Here is a 24,481-nt window from a genome sequence, read left to right as displayed (position 1 = left end):
AACCTAGACTCCCTGCCAACAAAATGCTTTATTCCTTCTCTGTTGCCAAACTTTGAAACTCTGTACCATCAGCAGTCAGAACGTCTAGTAAAGTAACTTCCTTCAAAAAACAATTGAATTACATCTCACTTCCCTCTGGCAATGCACATGCCCCTACTCTGTCTTCTATAACTTGATTGCCCCCACGACAAGTTCACTCACACACTATCTCACATCCCTCCTCTCTTCAAACTCACTCATACTCACTACCAAAATAAACCTTGCTAAACTTTTACTCTTCTATCCATCTTTTCTACATTACCTCTCACTACATCCCTTCCCATCCTTCTACTAGCCAGTCTTCATAAAATACCTTGTGTATACCACTTATATGTGTTTAATAACTCAATTACTCTTCTAGTTCTGTAACTTATGCTAGTTGTTATGCTCACCTATACTCACATGTACATATCACTTGTGTCACCCTTACATTTATGCTATATTACTATGTATGCATTGTTTTACTTGATTTTATCTGAAGCTGTTTTATATTGTATTTACTGTTTGTACATCTTTTACTGTTATACTGTGGAGCTTAAAGCCTCCACTGAAAATGGGTTATTTTGGCTCAGTGGACTTTCCCGGTAAACAAATGCCAATAAATAAATAATCAGAAGTGAGTGAAGACAAGACTGCTGAAAATGTTTCATTTTTCTCTAGTTTTCCACCTATAAAGCAGTGTTCTAGCCGAACCAAGCCAAGGGACCTCAGGTTGATGATGGGTGTAGTCCTTCACCAAGCCTAACAAGAGGGGTTCCTTTAACATAAAAGGATAACTGTCTTTTCCCTTGTGAATATGCCGAGGTGTGGCACTCATTTTCTCAATCCCCCCCACCCAGGTGCCTTGTCTATAATATTAGCTCTCAACAAGCTTTCAGTAGTTTCCGACAAATGGGTGCCATCCACATTGACAGGGGTTTCATGTAGCAGTGTTGACATCAGCCATCTCCATTGTAAGGGGCATCTTCTTACCTGCCGGACCTGACTTTGTTATTCCCTCCTTTTATCTGGCAAATACTAGTTGCCAGTGTACTTTAACTGGCCCTTCCTTTGGAAGGATTGAGAAACTGTCTTTTCAACATTTGTCCTTCTCCCTAAATCAAAGCTGTCGTAGAACCTTTGTTTTTTCCAGGATTTGTGGTGTCTGTTATGCACTATCAGGTTTATGTTTGCCATTTGGGCTTTCCACTGTACCACGAGTGATTACCAAATGCCTTGTCCTGGTTGCGGTCCTCTGTTGTACTCTGGCCATTCGTTTTTTTCTTGTGCATGAAAGACTTATGAATAGATTTACATGTTCTTGGAATAGCTAGAGTAGGTTATTGGCTTCCAGTCTTAGAGTTCAAGTTGAACCTCCAGAAATCATGTCTGGCACCTTCATAAAAAATGATCTTTCTGAGTTGCTTTATTCCTGCTTAATAATAGCTTTTCTTTCTGAAGTCAAAATCACTTCTTATCAGACTGTGTTTTTTTAGATTCTCCAGCAGGAAAGTCACATTGGCAGAAAATCCTTAATAATTCTAGGTCAGAATTTGTCCTTGATTCTGTTGTTACCACGGGCATGTCTTTTCATGAGGAAACTTTTTTGATATGTCCACAATTGTCAGACCTAGCATGTTCTTTCCATGGAATCCCATTGGCCAATGCTGCCTTTCTTCAGAAAAATATTTTAATGGTAGATAAAACAATTAAGTATTTTTTTCTAAGACTTCCTGTTTCCCCTCCTTGCCCAGTGCAATGTAGTCTGATAGATTTGTCACACTTCATTTGGGGAGCCAAGTGCTAGCCACTTGGGGGCTTAAGGGCACACAGAAGCATATTTATATCTGAATTATTGGCAGTGGTTCACACATTGAACAAGTTTCACCAACTTTGTCTTCGTATCCTTCTGTTATGGTTTGGCTTCACCTAAGCCACATAGTACCTCAATATTCTTAGGGGTACAAGGTTTTATTCTTTGTACCAGCTGGTATGTATTGCCAGGAGATCTGGCTTCTTCCTATTCTATGACTTTTCAAGCATCTTCCTTTTGTCCTGGCAGAGCAGTTTGTTGTAGTCGACAGACTTGCAGATCTGTAGTAAACCCAGAAGAGTGAAACCTCAAGGCACTGGTGTTCCAGGATCTAATCTATATGTGAGAAATCCCTCAAGTAGATCTGTTTGCTTCCTTTCAAAACAGATAGTTCTTGACGTTCTCTACCATATATCCTTGCAGATATGCTTGGAAGACAGATGCATTCTCATTTCCCTTGATGTGAATGTTCCTGTAGTGTTCCACCTTTTCCACTGATTCTCAAGGTGGTTCTGAAGGTTCAATAAGAAATGACAAACCCATTATGGTGACTCTTTTTTTGGTCTAGGCAATCTTGGCTCTCCCTTTTTAATGGTATTGGCTAAGGGCAATTACTACAAATTTCCTCACACTCTGGATTTGGTCACACAGTCTCAGGGGTGGCTTCTCCATGACGATTTGTAAAAACTTAAATTGACAGCCTGAATGGTTCAGCCTTGACTTTGTTTAGGCACTTGACGTTTGCTTTTTCAAGATGTGCAGCAGGTGTTAAAGAAGCCCAGACATCCTGCTACTAGAAATTGTTATGTTTCTGTAATTGATAAAGTTTTTTTAGGTGATGCTTAAATGGAAACAGAGGATTGATTGCAGTTAATCTCCCCTAGTCTTAAAATGTTTGTATGAGCTTCAGGATGGCTTAGCAAATGTGTCCGTTAAGATGCATTTAGTGGCCATCTGTGTATGTCTGCTGTTTTGTTAAAAACATTTATAAAGGGAGTATTGCATATAAGAATCCATTGCAAGCAAAGTTCTCCTTTGTGACATTTCTCTTGTATTTTCTTCTAATAAAAGCAAAAAACAAAACAAACAAAAACGACCTTACCACTGTTTGAACCAGCAGATCATTCTGATCTTAAGTTCTTAACCTGCAAAACTGTTTTGCTTATTGCTGTGTCATTTGCAAGGCTAGTTTCTGAGCTGCAGCTATCATGGTGGGACAACCTTTCCTGATTTCCACAGGGTATAGGATTGTGATACTTACTAATCCTTCTCTGATACTATGAGTGGTTTAAGAATTTGATCTCAACCAGTAGAATTCTTTGCCTGGGTTCTGTCAGAACCCTAAAATTAAAGGTTGACGATATTTCATACCTTGGATGTGCTTTGGTATCTTGGATCCTACTTTTAAAAGACAAAGCCCTTTAGGAAGGCCAGTAGGCTTTTTACTTCTTTCTATAGGTTGTTGAAAGGCCAACTTGTCTTTAAGCAAACCATTCCGTATTGGTTTTCCTCTGATACTCTTTTTTGTTACACCTACCATAGCCAGGTGAATCCAGGCAAGTTAAAGCCACATTCCACTAGGGCCTTTTCCTCTTCACTAGCATTTTGGATTGGGGTGGACTCTAAAAGTAGTCTAAAAGTAATAACTTGGTCCTCTGTCCATACTTGTATGAAGCACTACATACTGGATACCTTTCCTAGATCCAGACCAGGTTTCACTAGGACCATTCTACATTGGCTCCTGGACCCTTATCCTTCCTTCTTCCGGGTTTCATAAACTTTCGGAATCTACTCATATGACAGTAAGACTGCATGCGTGTTAAACATAGTGCAGTTGAATAGATTCCACCCATATGTAACAGCACATGTTCATAGAAAACGCTGCTGTACTGGCAGCACTCTCCCACCAGCCACCTTTAGTTGGGTGTATGTTCCACCTACATGTAACAGTAGTTGTGCCTAAAACACACTGCCTTACTGGCAGCACCCCTTCCACCACCTTGTTTAGTTTGATGTACGTTGTTTATGGTTGGTGGTTGCTGCTGTTTTGTTGTTTATCAGCTTTTGGTGTGTGTGTGTGGGGGGGGGGCTGTGGTTTGGAAAGTAAGTGTTTGCAGATTTTGTGTTTTTCCATCTGCTCTTCCTTTTGAGCTCTAGGAAAAAACTGAGGGCTGTTGTCTGTTACTGTGAAGGACTATCCTACTCTGGCAGCTGATTGGTCCTTCACAGCCATAGCCAAGCAGGGAGAAGAGCCTGAAGCTTTGAGAGACTACCGGAGGGAAGGTATTAGGGTACTACTACTAATATTCCAGTTAGGCAGCATATTCTACAAACATCTGGTGTTAGAGGTAAGTGGAACATATGCGACTGTACTTGTTTTGATGGACTTCTTTTAGGCAACCTCAGTGTGAGATTTTTGCCCTTACACTGTTTGCTAGAGACACATGACTATCTGATATCTTATCAGTTTCATGTTTTAAAAGCAGTAGCATAATGATCCTTCTGTTCAGACATTTCTGGTTATACGTGATTACCCTCACACAGTTGTACTTCTCTGTCCAATCCTGGACTTCTGTCACTAACTTAAACCATCGCATCTGATATATCAAGATTATGATGATAACTTTATCGGTGTAATGCCCTTTCTTTTACAGATTCATAATGGACTCTTTTTGGCATGCTATTACCTGGGGTCCAAAGAGGAGATCTTTTACATTTATTTTGGGTTTATATCACTTTCTATTCAGGGATTAACATTTGGACTTTCCTCAGCAACCAAAATGTTCACTAAGGTGTTGGCTATATTTATTGAGTAGGAGCTTTATTCTTTCTTCTACCTCTGCATCTGGTGTCTGTTAGCTGTATTGAGAGAGTTTCTGATAACATCCCTTTAATGGGTGTTCAGTGGTGATGACCATAGTCCGGCAGAAGTTTTCTTTGATCCTGTCCCACAAAATTGTCTTTAAAGTCAGTCAGCTGGACATGCTCCAGTGCATGTCATATCTACTCTCATAAAGAATAAAGGAAGTCATAAAATTGTCAGTCTACTTAAGAGTGTAGTGGAAGGTTTAGTTTTAGACTCTGCTGCTGTGATTTCTGAGTTTAATGGTCACATGTTAAGTTGTCAATCTCGCTTTCATTCTTGCTTGATGGGTTCGGAGCCGATCCTCGGCTCCGACTCGGCATTTGCTAAGCTCGAGAGTCACTTTTACCAGCTCGAGGCAGCCCCATATCCCATGATGCAAGGTGGTAAGTACCCAGATCTCGTTTGCCGCTTCGCTGATGAGGTCCTCCTTTTACCAGCTCCTGGTAAGTGATTTACACACTACTTCTTTGCCCCTTTTTTCAGTTTAAAGTCATTTTTAAAGTTAAAATTAATAGTTTTAGACTAGTTTTAGTCCTTTCCTGACTAAATTTCCCTCTCTACTAAAACTTTTTAGTCAGGCCTTCTCCCATCCTATCCCCCCTCTTGTTAGGGTGTGTGTGTGTGTTTGTGAGACAATACTTTTTCCCTTTTGGGATTGTAAAATTTTCTTGGACAAGTGTTGTGTGTGTGTGTTTTACAACATGTCTAAGGAAAGGGTCTCAGGCTTTAAGAAGTGTGACTCGTGCTGTCAGAAAATGTCTCTGACAGACGGTCACACTTCTTGCCTTTACTGCCTGGGACCTCTCCACCTGCAGGACTCCTGTGCGATTTGTCATTCTTTTAGCCAGAGAGTCCTGCAGGAAAGGAGAAATAAGCTTATTTTGAGGGGCCTTCTTAAGCCGGAGGGCTCTCCGGCTAAGTCGGCTCCATCTAAGACTTCTAAGTCTTCCAAGGCCCAGGCTTCTGTGTCCAAGCCTGCGGCCTCGGCTCCGACTCTTTCAGAGTCGAGATTGGCTCCGGCTGGAGCCGATTCTGGTTTGCACAAACCTTCGGCACCGATTCTGGTTCGACCACTTCGGTGTCGGCTCCGATTGGTTCCGATCACCATGTGGCTCAGGCTTCGGTGTCGGCGCCGATCGGCTCCGACACCCTTACGTTTATGGCTGTATCGGCTCCGGCTGGAGCCAATGCATCGAAACCTTCCGTCGGTGCCGAGAAGTTGTCGGCTCCAACAGCTTCCAAGGTTTCTTCGGCTCCGATGGTTCCTTCGAGGAAGAGGTCTAGGTCCCCTTCCTTGGAGCCGATACTCTCGGCTCCGGCTTCTCCTCTCCTCTCGAAACGGAGCCATCGGAGTCGATCATCCAGGTCATCCAGGCTTTCTGACCATGATTTAGAGAGAGTGGTCAGTAGATTATTAAAATCACAGGCACTGGCCCAAATGCTACATAGTCCGTCTCAACAGACGAGTATTAGTCCACACCCCATTGCAGTTCCTCCTTCGACTCTACCACAGAGTTTGGAGTTGGAGTCTTCGGGAATGGTTTCTGCTACGGCTGAGGGACAGATACCCCCTTCTGCTCCTTCAGCCTCTACTCTTATCTCCTCTTCGAGACCTTCCTTAGAGGGATTTGGTGGTCGGGCTTCCCTGGTCTCCTCCGAGGGGTGAGTGGCATCGGACCCTTGTCCGACCCCACTCTTCCCCTTGGAGCCTCGGCCTTGGTGAGCTCGGCTCCGACATCTGCCTCGGAGCCTTCCCTTTCGGTGGGTCCTGGAGTTCCTGGTTCTTCGGAACGGGTTCTCTCGGACCTCCCTGGGAGGGGAGCCTTCGAGGTGATGAAGAGTGTGCTGGCCACTGGACTCAGCCAGCAGTCTGTTCCCTTAGCTCCTCCCTCTATGGTGCCTGTTGATATCTCTGCCACTTCTCTTACTCCCGGACCCAGAGATCCTCCGCCTCAGGTTTCCCCACTGGGAAGAACCCCCTCTTCCGAGGATTCTCCTGATCTGTCAGGAGATCCTCCGCGAAAGAGGACCTGTAAGAGGAAACACGAGACTCCCCGAGTCTATCACTTCAGATACTGACTTAGATGAGTCAGAGGGATCCCCAAGATCCCCTCTGAGGATGTCTCCTTTTCAGACATCCTAGAACTCCTTAGACAGAGGGGAAACTGGCCCACCAATAATCCCTCTGAGGATGAGTCAGTATACCTGGAGGCGTTTGGATCTCGGCCCTCCACCTCCTGGGTGTCTCCGCCTTCGACCCCTTATGCAGGTTATTGCTCGAAAGGCGTGGGCTGCTCCTGACTCTGTAGAGCCAGTCCCTAGGAGGCCTTCTAAATTTATTACTGCTCCGTCGGACAAGCAATTCCTCACAAAAGGTGTCCCTGCTGATGCCATGGTGGTGGCTGCCACTAAGAAGGAACTTGCAGATCCTTCCGTACCTGTCCATCCTCCTAATAAGGACTCTAGGACCATGGATAGATATGGTAAGCAGATGTTCTCTTCAGCGACCTTTGCTATGCGTTCGCTGAACTACCTATGTCACTTCACCAGACTCCAGAGGGATATCCTTAAGGAGCTAGGTGAAGTAGTACAGGATCCTACAGCTGCAGGGGCTCAAGAAAAAATTGCTTCGCAGCTAGGAACCCTTAATTCTATTGCTAACTCCTCCATGCGACTGATATCATATGCTGCTGATGGAGCGAGTAGGGCCGCAGGTACAGGTGTGGCTCTTAGATGCCAAGCCTGGATGCGGCTCTGTAATTTTGCAGATCCCTTTAAGGCGTCCTTCACAAACTCTCCCTTTGATGGGTCAGCTTTGTTTGGCCCTCAAGTGAAGGAAACGTTGACCAGGTGTGAGCAGGACGGCAAGACTCTTTCTGCCGTAGGGGTCCGTTTTTCCACCCCTTCTAGACCTTACCCCAAAGGACAGAAGGGTGGCAAAATGTGGTTCCACAAATCCCAAGGAGTCACGCCGGATTCACGTGGTCAGTTTACCCCTAGAGGCAGAGGGGGTAACAATAACTGACGCCGCTCTAGAGGCAGAGGGGGTCCACAAAACCAGGGAAGCAGAGAGCCTCTCTCTGACAAGCCCTTTCAGCATCCCTGAGGTGTTGCCCGGCTGTCCATCCTTGGAGGCAGTCGGGGGAAGACTATCGCTGTACCCAGAAGCCTGGCGTTCCCTCACTCAAGACAGATGGGTACAGTCGATCATATCCGAGGGTTACAGAATTCCTTTCGAGGAAAGTCCTTTCTATCACTCAAATTCCCTTCCAGATGTACCACCGGTCTAAGGGAAATTGCAGAGTTAGAAGTCTTAAAACTACTGCAAAAAAGAGCCATTCAGCCAGTTACAACAGATCATTCAGAGCCCGGAATCTACTCAAGGTTCTTTTGGTCCCCAAAAAGACGGGAGACTGGAGACCAATATTGGATCTCAGCAGACTCAACAAGTCTGTGAGGAAGACAAGATTCGAATGGTCACTCTTCAGTCAATTCTGCCCTTCTTACAGAAGGACAACTGGATGTGCTCAATAGATCTTCAGGATGTGTACTATCACATAAAATTCACAGACGCTCCAGGAGATTCCTCCGCTTCGGCTGGGGTCCAGTCATTTCCAGTTCAGAGCCCTGCCCTTTGGTCTCACTACAGCCCCCAGAGTGTTCACCAAATGTATGGCAGTGGTCACGGCTCACCTGAGACGTCAAGGATTCCAGGTGTTTCCGTATCTCGACGACTGGCTCCTGTCAGCCACCACCAGGCATCAGCTTGTTCAAGCCAGGGATTACACAATAAATCTTTGTTCTCAATTGGGCATCTCGATCAACTCTGAAAAATCATCCTTATTGCCCTGCCAGTCTATTACTTTCATAGAGCAAACTTAAACACTGTTCGGATGTCAGCTACCCTTACAGATCAAAGAATCTCAGACATTCAAAGTCATGTCAGGATCATTCTAGCCAACAAGAAGGTACAGGCCAGAATGGTTCTAAAGGTGTTAGGCCTCATGGCTGCGGCCATTACCCTTCTTCCCCTGGCTCGCTTCTATATGCTCCTTCTTCAATGGATGTTGTTCACTCAGTGGTCTTACCAACAACTTCCAATGCGTCACCAAATACTGGTGACACAGATTTGCAAGAATCATCTTGCTTGGTGGATCGCTTCTCCCCAGATTCACCAAGGCAGACTCTTTGTACCCCCATCTCCGGTAGCCACTGTCACTACGAATGCCTCCCTGATCGGGTGGGGGGGGTCATTATCAGGGCAGGATGGTTCATGGGACGTGGCAACCTTTCGAATACCACCTGCACATAAATGTCCTAGAGATGAGAGCAGTGCTTTTAACGTTGCAAGCCCTCAACGACTTTCTTCCCGTAGGGACAATTGCAGTCCACACAGACAACATGTCTATAGTTTGGTATATCAACAAACAGGGCGGAACCAAGTCCTACCCCTTGTGTCGAGAAGCGCTCAGACTTTGGCAATGGGCGATCTCCTCTCGTCGGTTTCTGGTAGCAACGCACATCCCTGGGAAAACCAACATTTTAGCGGACAGATTGAGCAGAGCTATTCTCATGCCTCACGAGTGGTCTCTCAAGCAATCTATAGTGGAAGAGATTTTTCTGGAATGGGGTCGCCCATGTTGCGATCTTCTTGCTACTCCCCAAAACAGCAAATGCCCAGACTTCTTCTCTCTCTTCCCACTGCCAGGCCATCCCCCCAGAGACGCTCTGACCCAGGATTGGCCCCAGGGACTTCTTTATGCCTTTCCTCCTTTTCCTCTGATCCCTCAAGTTATCAAGAAAGCAACCGTTTTGAGAGCCAAATTGATTCTCATTGCTCCTTATTGGCCTTGACAAATTTGGTTTCCGTTCCTCCATCATCACCTTTTGGTGCAGCCGTGGCATCTGGACCCAGTGCCAGATCTTCTGATTCACCAATCCGGTCAGCTGCACCGGTCTATCCCCTCTCTCAACCTCACAGCATGGTTGCTCCACTTCCTTCCTTAGCCAGGCTTCCTATGATCTCTAACCCTGTTAGAGACATCCTAGTAGCTTCATTAAAATCCTCTACCAGGAGGATTTATACAAGCAAATGGAAACGTTTCTCTTATTGGGCTAAAGCCAAGAATATTGATCCCTTCACTGCTCCAGTTCAAGCAGTTTTGGATTTCTTAGCGGAGATTTTTCACGCGGGCTCCTCTTCTTCCACAGTTAGAGTTCAATTGGCTGCTATTTCGAACTTTCATGTCGGGTTCGCAGATCACAACATCATGTCCCACAGGCTTTGTAGAGCCTTCTTGAAAGGAATTTTCCTCCTGAAGCCTCCAGTCAGGAGTCCTCCTCCTCAATGGGACCTAAATTTAGTGCTGACATCCTTGATTCTTCCCCCCTTCGAGCCAGCTGTTTCTTGTTCCCTGAAATTTCTTTCATGGAAAACTTTGTTCCTGGTAGCTATTACATCGGTTAGGAGGGTGTCTGAACTTCATGCTCTATCTGTTCGCCCCCCCCTATTTGGTCTTCCACAAAGACAGAGTATCATTGAGAACTAATCCGACCTTTTTGCCTAAGGTCGCCTCAAAGACTAATTTGAATCAAGCCATTGATCTCCTGTATTTTTCCAAACTATTCAAACAGATCGAACAAAACTACATTATCTTGATGTCCACCGCCAACTCAGATATTATTTGGACAGAACAAAACAATTCAGGAAATCCGATCAACTCTTTGTTTCCTATGCTGATAACAAGAAAGGCCTTCCTGTCTCAAAAGTGACCTTATCTAGATGGCTTTCTTCTGTCATCTCTGAAATTTATCGGCTCAGGGGAAAACAGCTGTGCTCAAAACCTAAAGCACATTCAACCAGAAGCTTAGCTACTTCTACAGCCTTTCAAGCTAGACTTCCTTTAGACACTATTTGTGCAGCGCCACTTGGGCCACTCCTCATACATTTGTTTCCCATTACAAATTGGATTTGGCCTCCAGGGACAGAGCCAGTTTTGGCTCTACCGTCCTCAAGAGTCTGTTCCATTGAGCCACCCAGGATAGAGGTGCTAGGACGCGTCCCATCAAGCAAGAATGAAGGAGATTGACAACTTAACATTGAGAAGTTATGTACCTACCATAACGTTCCATGTTAGTTGTCTTCTCTCGCCTTCTTTCTTGCGACCCTCCCTCCTTCCCCCAAGCCTGGACAGACCTTTCTCTACAAAGAATTATAGTTCTGAAGACCATACAGAGCTGGTCCTTCTACCATCATGCAGGTTTTTCTCTCCTTCTTTCTTCCTTTGGGAAGTTTTTATGCTAGGTGCTATTGCCCTTTTGTCATCAAACGAGATCTGGGTACTTACCGCCTTGCATCATGGGATATGGGTCTGCCTCGAGCTGGTAAAAGTGACTCTTGAGCTTAGCAAGTGCTGAGTCGGAGCCGAGGATCGGCTCCGAACCCATCAAGCAAGAAAGAAGGCGAGAGAAGACAACTAACATGGAACGTTATGGTAGGTACATAACTTCTCATTATGGTATTCGTTGTACCCTCTGTAAACTTGAAAACATAAGTATTGTAATAGACAATTAGTTGCAGAGCCGCTAGCCACATACATGAGTTTGCTATGGTGTAAGACTTGTGTCATCAGGTCTAGGAGTAAAAGACATTTCCCGGTGGTCTCCATGTGTGCCTCCCCTTGCTGCAGCATAACCTTTCTTAGGATGGGTGCTTTGCAGTTGGAAGTGAGCGATAATCTCAACTCTGCTGCAGATCAAGTGATACTGCTGCAAGCAAAGTGTCTTCACTATGTACAGTTGGAGTAACGTACAGTATTTTATCATACATTATTGCAGAATCCATGGAAGAAAGACTAGTTAATTCTCTTTGCCCCATAGTAGACAAGAAAAGTGTGATTTCAGGCAGCAAGGAGTGTGATGCAGGAAGCTTTCTTTCTCTTAGTCAGTGGGGATTCTCCACTGGTGGAGTGATTATTGACTCTATCTCAGGTCTTGACTCTTTCTTTAGATCCTCTGAACTTGTAGTATCTTCATGTAGGGGTGTCAGAAGTGACTGATGCCACTGATATACCTTCTATCAGGCGAGATGTATTTTGCCAAGTGGAAAAGATTCCCTGTTTTGTTGTAATGGTACATACTACCACTCCAGTCACTCAGGTTGCAGGTACTCCTGACCTGAATTAGGCAGTTATGCAGTTTGGGCATCATTTGCCACTGTAATTGTATATGCTGCCTGGTTTATGCCTGTCATAACCTTGTTGAGGGCAGGACTGTGGTTGTTCACTAGCTGGTCAAGCAGTTCATTAATAGGACTGTTGTATCTTCAGCTTCTTGTGAAGAACTCATCCTCTCCATGGAAAGTGAACTTCAAGATTAACAGGCTTGCCTATCCCACTTAAAAAGCATCCCCACGCTGGTTCATCAGCAGTGAAGTTTGTATGTTAAAACTTTTTCAGTAGCCATCAGTTCTGCTTGCAGAATCTGAGCTTCAGGCCTTCATCTTTAGAGAACCACATTTGGTCTTTCAAAATAATTAGTTGCCCTTTCAGAGCAGCTGACTTTTATTTCAAAAGTGGTCTCTGAATTTTTTATGGTTCAGTCCATGCATCTCCTGTTTTTTTCACCGGGACAGAAGTTAAAGGAGATAGAGTGAGAAAGCCCTTTTTAACTCTGGATGTGAATGGCAGTTCAAATTTTACTAGAAGTGAATGCATGAGTTTAATAAGATAGAACACCGGTGGAAGTTAAGGCTGGCAGTAATCAAGCAAACCCCTTTGAAGTAAGATTGCCCACTGGGTTTTCCTTTGCTATGTGAAAGCTCACTGCTTTTTGGAAAATGCTGCAGTCAGAGGCCACTTCTCTAGGGGTATGGTTATTTTCATCAGTTTTCATTGCTTGCTTTAGAAATGTTACGTTACTGTTACATTTCTGCCTTGGCCAACTGAGCCTCAGTTCTCACTTTCACCAAGCATTATTATCTCAGCTGTGACTCTAGAAGTCAGGTCTAATGTTGTACTTCTCTACTGGAGAACACTGACTTATTTTGCTTACTTCTGTAGCTTCTTCCATCCTTCTAGATTTATAGCTTGATATTCAACCTGATTGTAGCCCCATTGTCAATAGTCTCCAGTGCTAGATACAACCATTATACTGTTAGTGTATCAGTGGATCTACAAGGGATATTCTCTCTCTCCAGACTATAATAGCCTCCTTTTGTTATTCTGCCTGTGGATGCCCCCTGTGTCCATTCTGTTATGCTGTAGTTCCTTGTAAGTCAGGCAAGTGTCATCACTGAAGATACATCATTTTCATTACTATTTCTTGATTTGCAAGAAATGTGTAAGCTCATTAGGTAGGTGCACTCACAGTTAATCCTCATTACTATTTCTTGATTTGCAAGAAATGTGCAAGCTCATTAGGTAGGTGCACTCATAGTTAAAGAGTGATCTTGATATCACAGCTTGTGCTGGCATTGGGAGCTTCTGAGAAACAGTACCAAATTTGAATTGGTATAGAGTTTAAACTTGTTTACCCATCATGCTCGGTCCTCTTTTAGCTCAACTAATAATGGTAAAAAAATGTATTTGATATTTTATAAATAACTGGTTAGTTTAGTTCTCAGCTGCATGTTTTGCTGGATTGTGATAGGGTTTTGCCTACAGCATCAATGTCTTTAGCCTTTCATTAACTTTTTATTTTTGTTAAATTATAATTTAGTTTAACCATCTTGATTAAAATGCTGATGTTTATGGTTGTTTACCTTTCTAATCCAGCTAAAAATAATGCTATAGTATTTGAATTGTAATATTTTATGCTGCCACTTTTTTGTTTAGTTGTCAGAAATTGTTCGGGAGTTCAAGTCAACAAACCGGTTGTTGCTGACAGGGACACCTTTACAGAATAATCTTCATGAACTGTGGGCATTGCTCAATTTTCTCTTGCCTGATGTCTTCAATTCTGCTACGGTAAGTAGATTATAAAGATATTATTACTGAAAGAGTGTACAGCTGAAACATTTTATAGGTGTAATACAACTAGTGTATCAGAGGATCTACGTGGGATATCCTCTTTGTGCAGACTTTATTAGCCTTCCTTAGTTATTCTGCCTGTGGATGGCCCCTGTGCCCATTTTGTTCTGCTGTAGTTCCTTGTAAGTGAGGAAAGTGCTATCACTGACTTTTGCCCCAGTTTAATAAATTTAGTAAAATCTGCAGCTAGATACTGTGAGTAATATTTCTATGAAGCTGCCTGGTGGTAGGCAGGATTCCAAATGATGATACCTGCCCTGCAGGTCTAGTACACACTCTGTGGGTTAGGTATGCAGTGTGTGTTATTCTGGTGTTGTGCTGCTACATAAGAGAGATTTGGAGCTAGGATATTTTTGTGTGTTTTTGTGTACTGAGTAAACAAGTATTTTAGTTTATGTTTGTGTATATTTATTTATCTGTATATTTGTGTTACCTGAATAAACTCACTGAACGCAAGTGCCTCTTTTCAAGGTTAATCAGGGATCAGTGATTCCATGAGGTCAGGGTCACACATTAGAGAAATAGAGCCTGAAGGTCATATACCAAGAACTAGATAAAGAAGCTCACTGACTGGTTGTACCTTCATTAACTATGATGAAATGCTGAACAGTTCTTTGACCGTGCATGCAGATATGTGTGAGTGATACACCCGAGAGACATGTACAAAAATATACAGTATCTGCATGATTTAAAGACAGAAACATACTGAGGAAAATGTTTTGTATAATGACATAAAGATAGTTGTACAGAGAATAATTAAGGTGGATAATTGATGGTCGAGCTTGAATACACATTAGTAAAGAAAGTATGACTGAAGTATAAAAGAAGAAAGAAAACAGCAGATATGACTATGCTGTGCATTGTAACCTTAGACAAATGTCAATTTGGTTGACATTTGTTTAGTCAACATAATTTAGTTGACTAAGCAGTAGGTCAGCAGGTGTGCAAGACTGGAAAATACTTGGAGGTGGTGAATATGCCGTTTCCCCGATATTGTATGATCTTGGAGATAGTATATGGGGGTGAGGGTACAAGGGGGCTAACAATGTTTTTTTTTTTTAGGTTTTGCATGTGCATGAGTAGAAGCGTGCTGACATTTGTGGTTTCAGACTTTTTTTTGCGTCATTCAGTCATACACAGTTAGCATTAAGGCCTCCAAAAGGCCAAGGAAATTCAATAGAAAATGGGGTAAAGGAAACAGTAGGTAGAATGTAGAGGCTCAGAATTAACTCACAAATCCAAACAACTTTGGACAGGTGTCCATAATTCTGAGCCATTTCTTTATCTCCTTAACACAAGTGCCGAATTATCACCATATAGCAGTCTTACACCACAAGGTGCTATAAAAATTCCCATATATTTATATATATACATATATGTGTGTGTGTGTGTGTGTGTGTGTGTGTGTGTGTGTGTGTGTGTGTGCATCAATATATGTGTATATCTATTTGTATGTCATGCTTGCTGGCCCTGTACATGCATATATTTGTATATATTTGTATAATTACATGTGTGTGTGTTCTGCTATATCTACCATATAAAGCAAACACTGATCTGTGTGGATATTGTTTCTGTTCACATAAGTGAGCAAATGCACAGATGTGCAGTTTCAGAAATGTGCGACCAGTGAGAGTGCTGAAAGGTATGGGAAGTGTATACTTGTTAATCATCATTGGCTTAGTTATTGTTATTGTGTGTGTGTGTGTGTGTGTGTGTGTGTGTGTGTGTGTGTGTGTGTGTGTGTGTGTGTGTGTGTGTAATAAAGAAAGAAATAAAGAATAAGAACTCTTTAGGAATGAATATTTAATTATTACAGCTGACATAATTTGGTGGTTTGTCCTTCTAATTGCAAACCATCTTACTGTAAGCCTGAATGTCATAGTCACATAGCTAGTACTGGATGGATATTCACAAAATCTTCTTAGAGCTATCTTATGTGTCGTCCCTTGAAGCAGGAAGTAACTCTTGATCTTTAGTGTTCTCACCTATACTGACTATGTCTTACTGATTGCCTACCTGTGATTGACATAACACACTTGTTGAGTGTACAGAATGGCCGACTCATAATCATTAAGCATGTTCCCACACACTGCACATGTTCTCAGAAAGTTATAACCTCATGTATAGAGCATTATAGCAGGAGGTTGGCAATACATACAAATATATATAATGTGTATGTGATTACTGATTTCAGGAAACATGGTTATGACAGAAGGTAAGTATTACTTTTTTAAAAAGGTTAAATGAATCTCTTCAGCTTGTGTGCATGACCAACAGTAATATACTTCACCTTTATGTCCTCTGCCTTGTGCGGGGAGCATACATGTGGTGTACAACACCTATAAGAAGTAAAGGCTTTAGAATACTGGCAGGATGTTGGGCTGTCCTTAGCAGGTGATCCCTTAGGTAAAGAGTACTCCAGCAGTGACGAGAAGGGCACCTACTGTTATGGTAAGATTTTTTGCACAACTGTACTGTCTCCCCTCAGGAGAAGGGTCAGGTTTCTTTGGCCAGTGTCCCTTCCCCTTTCTCACCTGGGCCTGTGACCAGTCATCAGTCTGCTTCTGGACAGCCTGCATCAGTGGGTCTCCATCTTGCTGCCTTATCGGGGCTTCCAGCCTCTTCCCTTCTCCCAAGCATCACTGGAGTTGGGGGTTTCAGGGAAGAGGAGGTGCAAGAGGAGACACCTTGACTCCCCGTAGGAGTCTCACACAGATGATACTGACCTCAAGGAAGGAGAGGGGTTCCCTAAGTCTCAGTGGGATGATGCCTCTTTTGGTGCTCTGTTAGAGCTACTTTGCCATGTTGAGGAGGCTGGACCACCAAAGCCTCCTCTCCAGAGGAGTTGGTATTTTTGGAGGTCTTCTGCCTTAGCCCATCCACACTTTGGGTGGTTCTCCCTGTGAAGATAGGTGAAGGCTGCCAGCCTAGGTAGATAGAATTTTGTAGATAATTATGTCATTTGTAAATATTAATGTAAGTCACAGGCTTGTTCTCTTAAATGTGAAAAGACTGTATTGGATGTTGATCTGAAAAAAATGTAACAACAGTGCACTCTGTTGTAAGAAAGCTGATAAGTGAAGAATTGTGAAATTCTTTGATCTAAAACTCGGAGCCGAGATGTCTAGAGGGAGGCATTTTGCCTATTGTTTTGAGGCCAGAGTTAATGGCTAGAATTTACATGTATAATTTCTTTTATTGCTCTGGCTTCCTGACCAGCTGTAAGATCAAAGGGGCTATTAACTTCAGAGTTTCTGTTAGCCTGGGAACGAGAAAGAAATGATGTGGTACTGTGTTATAAATTTAAGGACAGAAAGAATGAAGGCAGAAAGCATTTGTCTTGAGAACATCCAACTCACCAGCATTCTGCCTGTGTTCTGTATGTAAGTTTATTTTAGAACTGTGTTTTCTCTTAGATCTAGCTAGGAAATAGGAAGATTAGATTAGTTTTTTTTTCTGTATTGATGTCAGAACTTTTTCTACTGTATTATTTTAAGTATTTCTCTGTTATCTCTGAACTCTTGGCTAGCACTGTGCAGTAAGAAGTATTGTCTTGTGTTTTTATTATTTATTATTAAATATTTTTAAACCTTTCAACTGTGGCTGTTTTGTGTAGAGATAGTTTAAGCTCTAAGAGTACATTGCTTGTATATGGTGATACTGGCCAAGTCACTTCAATAAGCCTTGACTGTTCAGTTGCACTTACCATTTGGATAATAATATTGCACAGTATAACTGGACACCCTTTCATAAGGGCCATTTAGTAGCTGATAAATAGTGGGTGGTGGCAAGTGGTACTACCTTATAGTCTGGGTAAAAGGGGCACAGCTGGAAAAACTGTGCCAACCGTCCCCAGGATTGTCTGTGTGGTTGTATATAACTCTTATCTCAAAGTGTGTGAGTGTCAGCTACTTGGGCAGGGACACGAAGCACTGGTTGGACAGAGAGGGAGAAATCAGCCCCAGATTGACTGTGATCTCTGTGTACTCTTAAGGGAAATTGTACTTTACTGTGTGTGTGTTTATTATCCTTTCCCTGTATGGAAGCCCCTCACTAGTGGTAGTGGTGAGGATTGAAGCTCCTTGATTGCTGGGCCAGTGCATGGGCATCACAGTCACTCCATACGCTTTCATAGACCTGGTATCCTGGAGGGAGTGAAAGGAAGCTGACACGGTGGAGCCCATCCCCAAACTTGATAAGATTCTTTCACCCCCACTCCCCCAAGGACTGGCTGCATTGGAATAAGGGTCCGGCTGTTGTTTTGGTGGCTGCCACCAAGAATATCTCTAAAGAGAGATCTTTGGTCCATCCCCCAAGCAGGGAGTCTCCGGCATTAGTTAATTTAGGGAAGTGCTCCTATGCCTCAGCCACCGTTGCGCTGAGAGTACTTAATTACTTATCGCACTACACAAGATTTCAGAATGGCCTAGTGTCTGAGGTGTCAAGGAATGTTAAGATGCAGCTGTCTCGGGAGATTTGGAAGATACTAGAGACTCAGTTGTGTACCCGGATTTCCTTGAGGCTCATTTCAAACGCAGCAAATGCAGTGTACTGAGCAGCTGGCTCTGGCATTACCGTTCAGCACCGTGCTTGCATGCATTTATGCAACTTTGCAGATTGCTTCAGTGTGTCCGTCGTCAATGCCCCATTTGATGACTCTTTCTTGTTCAGGCTGAAAGTTAAAGATGATCTAAAGAGGAGCGAGCAAGGAGGTAAGATGCTTTGACACCCCTCTGTGAATCTTTTTGAAGAATCAGAAGGGGGCTAAGTACCTCTTTCAGAAAGTCGCAGCAGTCTTCTCAGGACGCTGCTTCAGAGGATTGGGTGGGGGAATCATAAAGGAAGCTGTTGATGGGGCAGGGGTGGTCCGCAGAATCAGAATTTCCATGAGGCTTTGTCCAGTGGGCTCGTTCAGTGACCCTGAAGGGTTGCCACCTGTCCTACACTGGAGGCATTTGCGGTCACTTGGTTCTTCACCCAAAAGCTTGGGAGCCATCACCTCGGATGCATGGGTGTTAAGAGTTGTATCCAGAGGCTAATCTGTTCCCTTTTTAGAGGTTCCAAACTTTTGTTACAAGTGTCTCCAAGACGTTCCACCCTGTCAGAAACTGCAGGCAGCAGTCATCAAGAGGTCCCACCAAACCAGCAAGGATCTGGGGTCTGTTCGCGATTCTTTTTGGTACCAAAGAAGAACAAGGACCTGAGGCTCATTTTTTATTTAAGCAAACTGAATCAGTTCTTGAAACAGACCAAATTCCAGATGGTCATGGTGCAGTTCATCTTATTTCTTCTGAGGAAGGATGATTGGATGTGCTCGACAGACCTCAAGGACGCCTACTACCCATACATGTCTTCTTCTGATTGCTTATATGTGTTCATGACCATTGCTGATATACGTGTATATGTGTGTGTGTGTGTGTGTGTGTGTGTGTGTGTGTGTGTGTGTGTGTGTGTGTGTGTGTGTGTGTGTGTGTGTGTAAACTATGATTCTGTGGACCACCCCTACCCTGTGGGCTTCTGAATAACATTTTGAATTCCAAACAAGTTGGAGCCATAAGTCAAAATAAACCTGGTTTTATCCACTGTGCTGTTTGAAACACTTTACTTATATTGTAGAGTACCATCCCTTGCAATGGTCCCAACTTGTGCTTTCACTGAGTCCGCATGCCTGGGGAGGGTTTCCCAGAAAGGAAGGAACAATGTCTCTAATTGCGTACAGTAGGAGGCTTTATAGAGACTATGTAAACCTGGTCTTGGAGTGTAATGGTCTTGTTGTAAATAATCAGGTTCATGTGAAGCCTACAATATGTTTGTTTTAGCTGGACCAGAAATTGAATTTAGTATCAAGATAGACAAGCACTCCAGGAGGTTTCTGTGGTTCTGGCTAGGGGCCAATCACTACCATTTCAGTTCAGGGCCCTGTTGTTTGGTCTCACACAACCCCCAGGTTTCACCAGGTGCATGGCAGTAGTTACAACCTGGCTTCAGCTGCAGGGATTTCAGGTCTTCCCTTACGTGGATGATTGGCTTGTTCCTACCCCCACAACAGCATCATTGATTATAGCCAAGGATATCTTAACTACAGCTATGTCACTTCTTAGGCATTAGAGTCCATTACCCAAAGTTGATCCTACAACCTGTTCAGGTATTAGAGCTCATAGGTTATTGATTGGATACAGTCAGTCAGATTGCTAGGTTTCCGAGTTCCAGAGTGATCAGACTTTATGCTCTGGCCTTGTCAGTGCTCACAACCTCAAAGCCTCCAGCTCATGCAGTTATGAAACTTTTAAGTCATATGGCAGCATCCATAGAGTTGGTCCCTTTAGCCATATATTGTATGAGGGCTCTGCAATGGACTCTGGCCATACAGCGGCATTGCTTAACCCATTCAGTGGATTTTTCCATATTGCTGGAAAAAGGTGTGCCACAACTAAATTCATTGATGGTTACAGTCTCCTTTAGTAACCGATGGGAGACCATTTGTTCTTCCGGGTTCCTTGACCACTGTCACCACAGATGCCTCCCTCCTGAAGTAGGGTAGGCATTTTGAAGGAAGGATAGTTCAGAAATCCTGGTCTTCCATGGAGGCCAACATTTACATCAGTGTTCTAGAGATGAGAGTGGTCCTCTTTGCATTGCAGGCTTTTCAGGAAGCCTTTCCCAGAGGTGTGATTTTGATACAGATGGACAATATGTGATTTGTTTGGTATCTCAACAAGCAGGGGAGAACACATCTGTATCCTCTTTGTTGGGAGGCCATGAAAGTTAGGCTATGGGCGAGTTCTTCTCAGTGTTTTTTGGTGGTAATGCGCATCCTGGAGTAATCAAACATTCTTGCCGACAGCCTCAGCAGGACCATTCTGTTTCCCCACGAGTGGTCCCTGAATCCAAAAATTGTGACTGAGATTTTTCAGAGCTGGGGCACTCTTTTTGCTTCCCTATCCAACATCAAGTGCAGCAGCTATTACACCTTAGCCCTCGCCCCAGGACAGTCACCAAATGATGTTCTAATGTTTGCTTGGCCCCTGGGACTTCTTTATTTATCCCCCATTTCCTTCGATCGTAAAATTTCTTCAGAAGGCAGCCTGCTGCAGAGCAACTGTGATCCTCATAGCAGCTTTTTAGCTTTAGCTTCTTAAGGTGTGATTTCCCTTCTTTTGACCTCCCTTGAAGTATCCCCCCTTGGGTACAGGATCCCATTCCATATGTCATTTCTCATCTAGCTAGTCTGGATCCCCTCAGTCTTCAGTCTCTCATGTTAACCGCATGGTTTCCCCAGTTTCCTTGATGGTCAGAAATCCCAACTTTCCCAGGTTGTAGTTCACATCTTGTCTTCATCTCAGAAACAGTCTACTAGAAAAGTGTATTCCAGTAAATAGAGATGTTTTATACTTTGGGCAGAAACTCATGGTCATGATCTGTTTCTGCTCCCTTAGAATCCATTTGGGATTTTCTTGCTGAGTTATTTCAAAAAGGTCCCAGTTTTTCTACTGTTAGGTACAGTTGGCAACCATCTCTAGTTTCCTTGTTAGCAGAGATAATGTTCCTCTGGCTTCCTCAAAATTTCTGCTGCATTCCTCAAAGGTACCTTTTTGCTCCGCCCCCCAGATCAAGATCTATTTCCTTCCTGGGATTTGAGTTTTGTTTCTGTAGGTCCTTGCAGGCCCTACATTCAAACCTTCAGCTTCTTCTGACTCGAAGCTCTTGTCTTGGAAGACTTTGTTTTTGGTGGTTGTACTTCAGCAAGGAAGTTTTCGGAGTTGTAAGCTTTTGATACCTCTCCTTATTTGATGTTAAACAAGGAGAGGGTGTCACTTTGTACAAACCCTTCTTTTCTGCCTAAGGTAGCTTTGAGAATAACCATAGCAGTTCTATTCACATCTTTTGTGTTTTTTTCCCAATGTCTCCAGTAAAGGGGAATACCTTCTGTATTGTTTTGATGTGCATAGGCAATTGAGATTTTATTTGGACCTTACCAGAGCCTTTAGAAAATCCAGTCAATTATTTGTCTCCTTTACAAAATCCAGGCTGGGCTCGCCTGTGTCTAAAGTGACTATCCAACTAGCTGGCAGACCCTATCTTGTTTGCGTATTGTTTGAAATGTAAGACCTTTCCACACAAGCCTAAGGGTCATTCTGTCAGGACTATGGCTACTTCTACAGCTTTATTTTCTAGAGTATCAATGGATAAAGTTTGCCCAGCCGCTACTTATATGGGTCATCACACTTTTACATTGCATTATAAGCTGAAGATTTAGTGAAGATCCAGGGCTTCCTTTGGCTCCACTGTGTTGCGGCATGTCCTTCTTTTAGTTTCTCCCAAGGGTTTTTGGGGCTGGGGCTGTCTGTCACAGAATGAAGCCAGACGAAGCAGACAACATTGGTCATGAAAGTTATGTACTTAAGGTAATGTCTGTCTCTGTCTGGTTCAACCTTCCCCCCCTCTTGCCACTGCCTTTCTTTGGTATGGCAAACTTCCCTTTCTCTGATGGCCAGACAATGGAGATCATCAGTTTCTTATCTTTGGTATCCTGCGTCCTCCTTGGTTAGGGAAGTTTATTGTGTGTTGGAGGTGGTTGTCATTGGGCAAACTCGATCTGAGGAATATAGCGAGGACCGAGGGGTTTTGGGTAAGGGAGGAGGACCCTGGTGAGTTCAAAGTCTGAAGGAAGTTTCTATTGTTAAATCTGAGTCTAATCTGATAACCCACAGGTTAAACCAGACTGAGACAGACAATGCAGGTCTATTGATGTGAAGTTGTTAAATCTCGCTGTTTATTCTCACTGATGGGTTCGGAGCCGATAGCAAAGCTCAAGGTTTGCCAGTAGCTCGAGACCAAGCCCCTTATCCCACAACGCACTGCTGGAATTACCTCAGATCTAGTTTGCCGCGGCAAGAGAGATCTCGGTGATCCAGCTAGCTCGGACCATTTGTGATAAAAAAAAAACCAGCAAATTCTTATAAAAAAATCTTTCTTTTTGTTTTAGAGGATAGTTGTATATTAATGTTTAAAAATTTGATAATAGCTTCTCTAGATTTGGATAGTTTGTGCCCTATTGGCTTAGTTGTTTTGTGTGGGCCTTTAGCCCTATTTAGACTTATTAATCTTTTTCTTATAGTTAGGGTTTTTCTCTGTGGGCCTCTTTAGCCCTGTATTTGTAAACTATAGATAGTTGTTATAGATAGTGCCCGGATTGGGCTTAGTTACTTTGTGGGTCTTTACAAGTAAAGTAAGGACTTTACTGTCTTAGTTTTTGTAGTATACAGGTTTGTTACTTTAACTATGTCGGATGACAAGGAAAAATCCCATCCTAAATTGGGATTCAAGAAATGCCCAGATTGTGGGCAGAAAATGTCCATCACTGACGAACACATTCAATGTGTCTACTGTCTGGAGGTTAAACACCTCCAAGACACTTGCAGCATTTGCCATTCCTTTTCTTCAAGAGTCCTCTTGGAGAGAAGGAGGAAGCTAAGAGACAGGGGATTGCTACAGCAATCCTTTTCTGAGGTGTTGAGTAGCCATGAGGGTACTAGCACGTCCTCCAAATCCTCAAAATCCCTAAAATCTTCAGACAAAGTGGCAAAAAAGGCAAAAACTTCAGAGGGAGGGTCATCGGTTCCACAGACTTCGGAACCGAGTGTACCTTTGATTTGGAGTCAGCTCTCAGTATTGGAGCCGGTCTCTGAAGTTCCCACTTCTCCTGTGCTCCAGTCAGCACCTTTGGTGCATTCATCTAAGTCCTCAGTCAGCCTTTCAGATTTGGACATGGATCGGCTAGTGCAGAAGCTTTTACAGGCACCAGGACTTGCCAAATTGTTGTCGGCCCCGACCAGCTCGTCAGTGCCGAAGACCATGGAACCGGATTTGTCTACTCCTCCTCCGAGCCGTACTGGACTCTGGGAGCCGAAGGAAACTGAACCGATGATTGTCGAACCCTTGGAGCCGATACCCGCACCGGTGTTATCGGCTCCATCTACTCGGATGTCCTCGGCGCTGACCGAGGACTCTAGGAGCCAACTCTCTCCCATCGGGTCCGGGGAGGATAATTGAACCGATTTGTTGGTGTCGACTCTTCCTCTCGGGGCCACGGCTCGGATGAGCTCGGCTCTTACCTCGAGCTCGGAGCCCATGGTTTCATGCAGGAGGATCGGACGGTACTCTCGAGTCCGTCCACTCCTTCTCATCGAAGCCATGGTGCCTTCAATGCCATGAGGAGAGTTTTGTCTTCAAAGACAACGTCAGCATCGGTTCGGGCTTCCCTCACCCCTCAAGCTCCTGTGTCTGCTTCTTTGTTTACCGGTCCCCCTAAGCGTAGAGACCCTGAGCCTCAAGTACCCCCACAGGGCATCCCCTGCTCTTCTGAGACCTCCCCAGATCCCCCCACTGAGGAGGTGCCCAGGAAGAGACTGTGCAAGAGGAAGCACTTAGATTTCCCACAGGAGTCTTTGACATCTGCCACGGACTTGGATGAGTCAGAAGGGTTCCCTCCATCCCTCTCTGAGGATATCTTCTTTGCAGAGATACTAGAGATCCTTAATCAGAGGGGCGATTGGCAGTCCAAGACCCCCTACTGAGGATGAGTCCATGCTCTTGAAGGCTTTTGGGTCTCAACCTTCCACTTCTTGGGTGTCTCCGCCTTACGACGAGCTCATGGAACTGATCTCTTTTAAGGCGTGGGAGTCACCGGAGGCCATGGAACCCATTCCTTGTAAGCCCAATAAATTCATGTCTGCCGCAGTGGACAAGCCATTT

General features: G+C 43.9%; 1 protein-coding gene across 1 annotated transcript in view; it reads left to right on the top strand.

The window, feature by feature from the left end:
• The window catches only part of LOC122789775 (probable global transcription activator SNF2L1), a 2,109,210-nt gene that overhangs the window by 721,227 nt on the left and 1,363,502 nt on the right, over positions 1–24,481 (top strand). Inside the window, exon 9 of the mRNA XM_044057215.1 lies at positions 13,532–13,663. Within this exon, the coding sequence (XP_043913150.1) occupies positions 13,532–13,663 (132 nt within the window). The remainder of the gene's footprint in view (positions 1–13,531; positions 13,664–24,481) is intronic.

This window comes from Protopterus annectens, chromosome 15.part0, assembly GCF_019279795.1.
Source record: "Protopterus annectens isolate FY-2018-M chromosome 15.part0, PAN1.0, whole genome shotgun sequence".
Classification (NCBI taxonomy): Eukaryota; Metazoa; Chordata; order Ceratodontiformes; family Protopteridae; genus Protopterus; species Protopterus annectens.
Note: the sequence above shows the minus strand (reverse complement) of the source record. Positions and strands in the feature narration are given on the sequence as shown.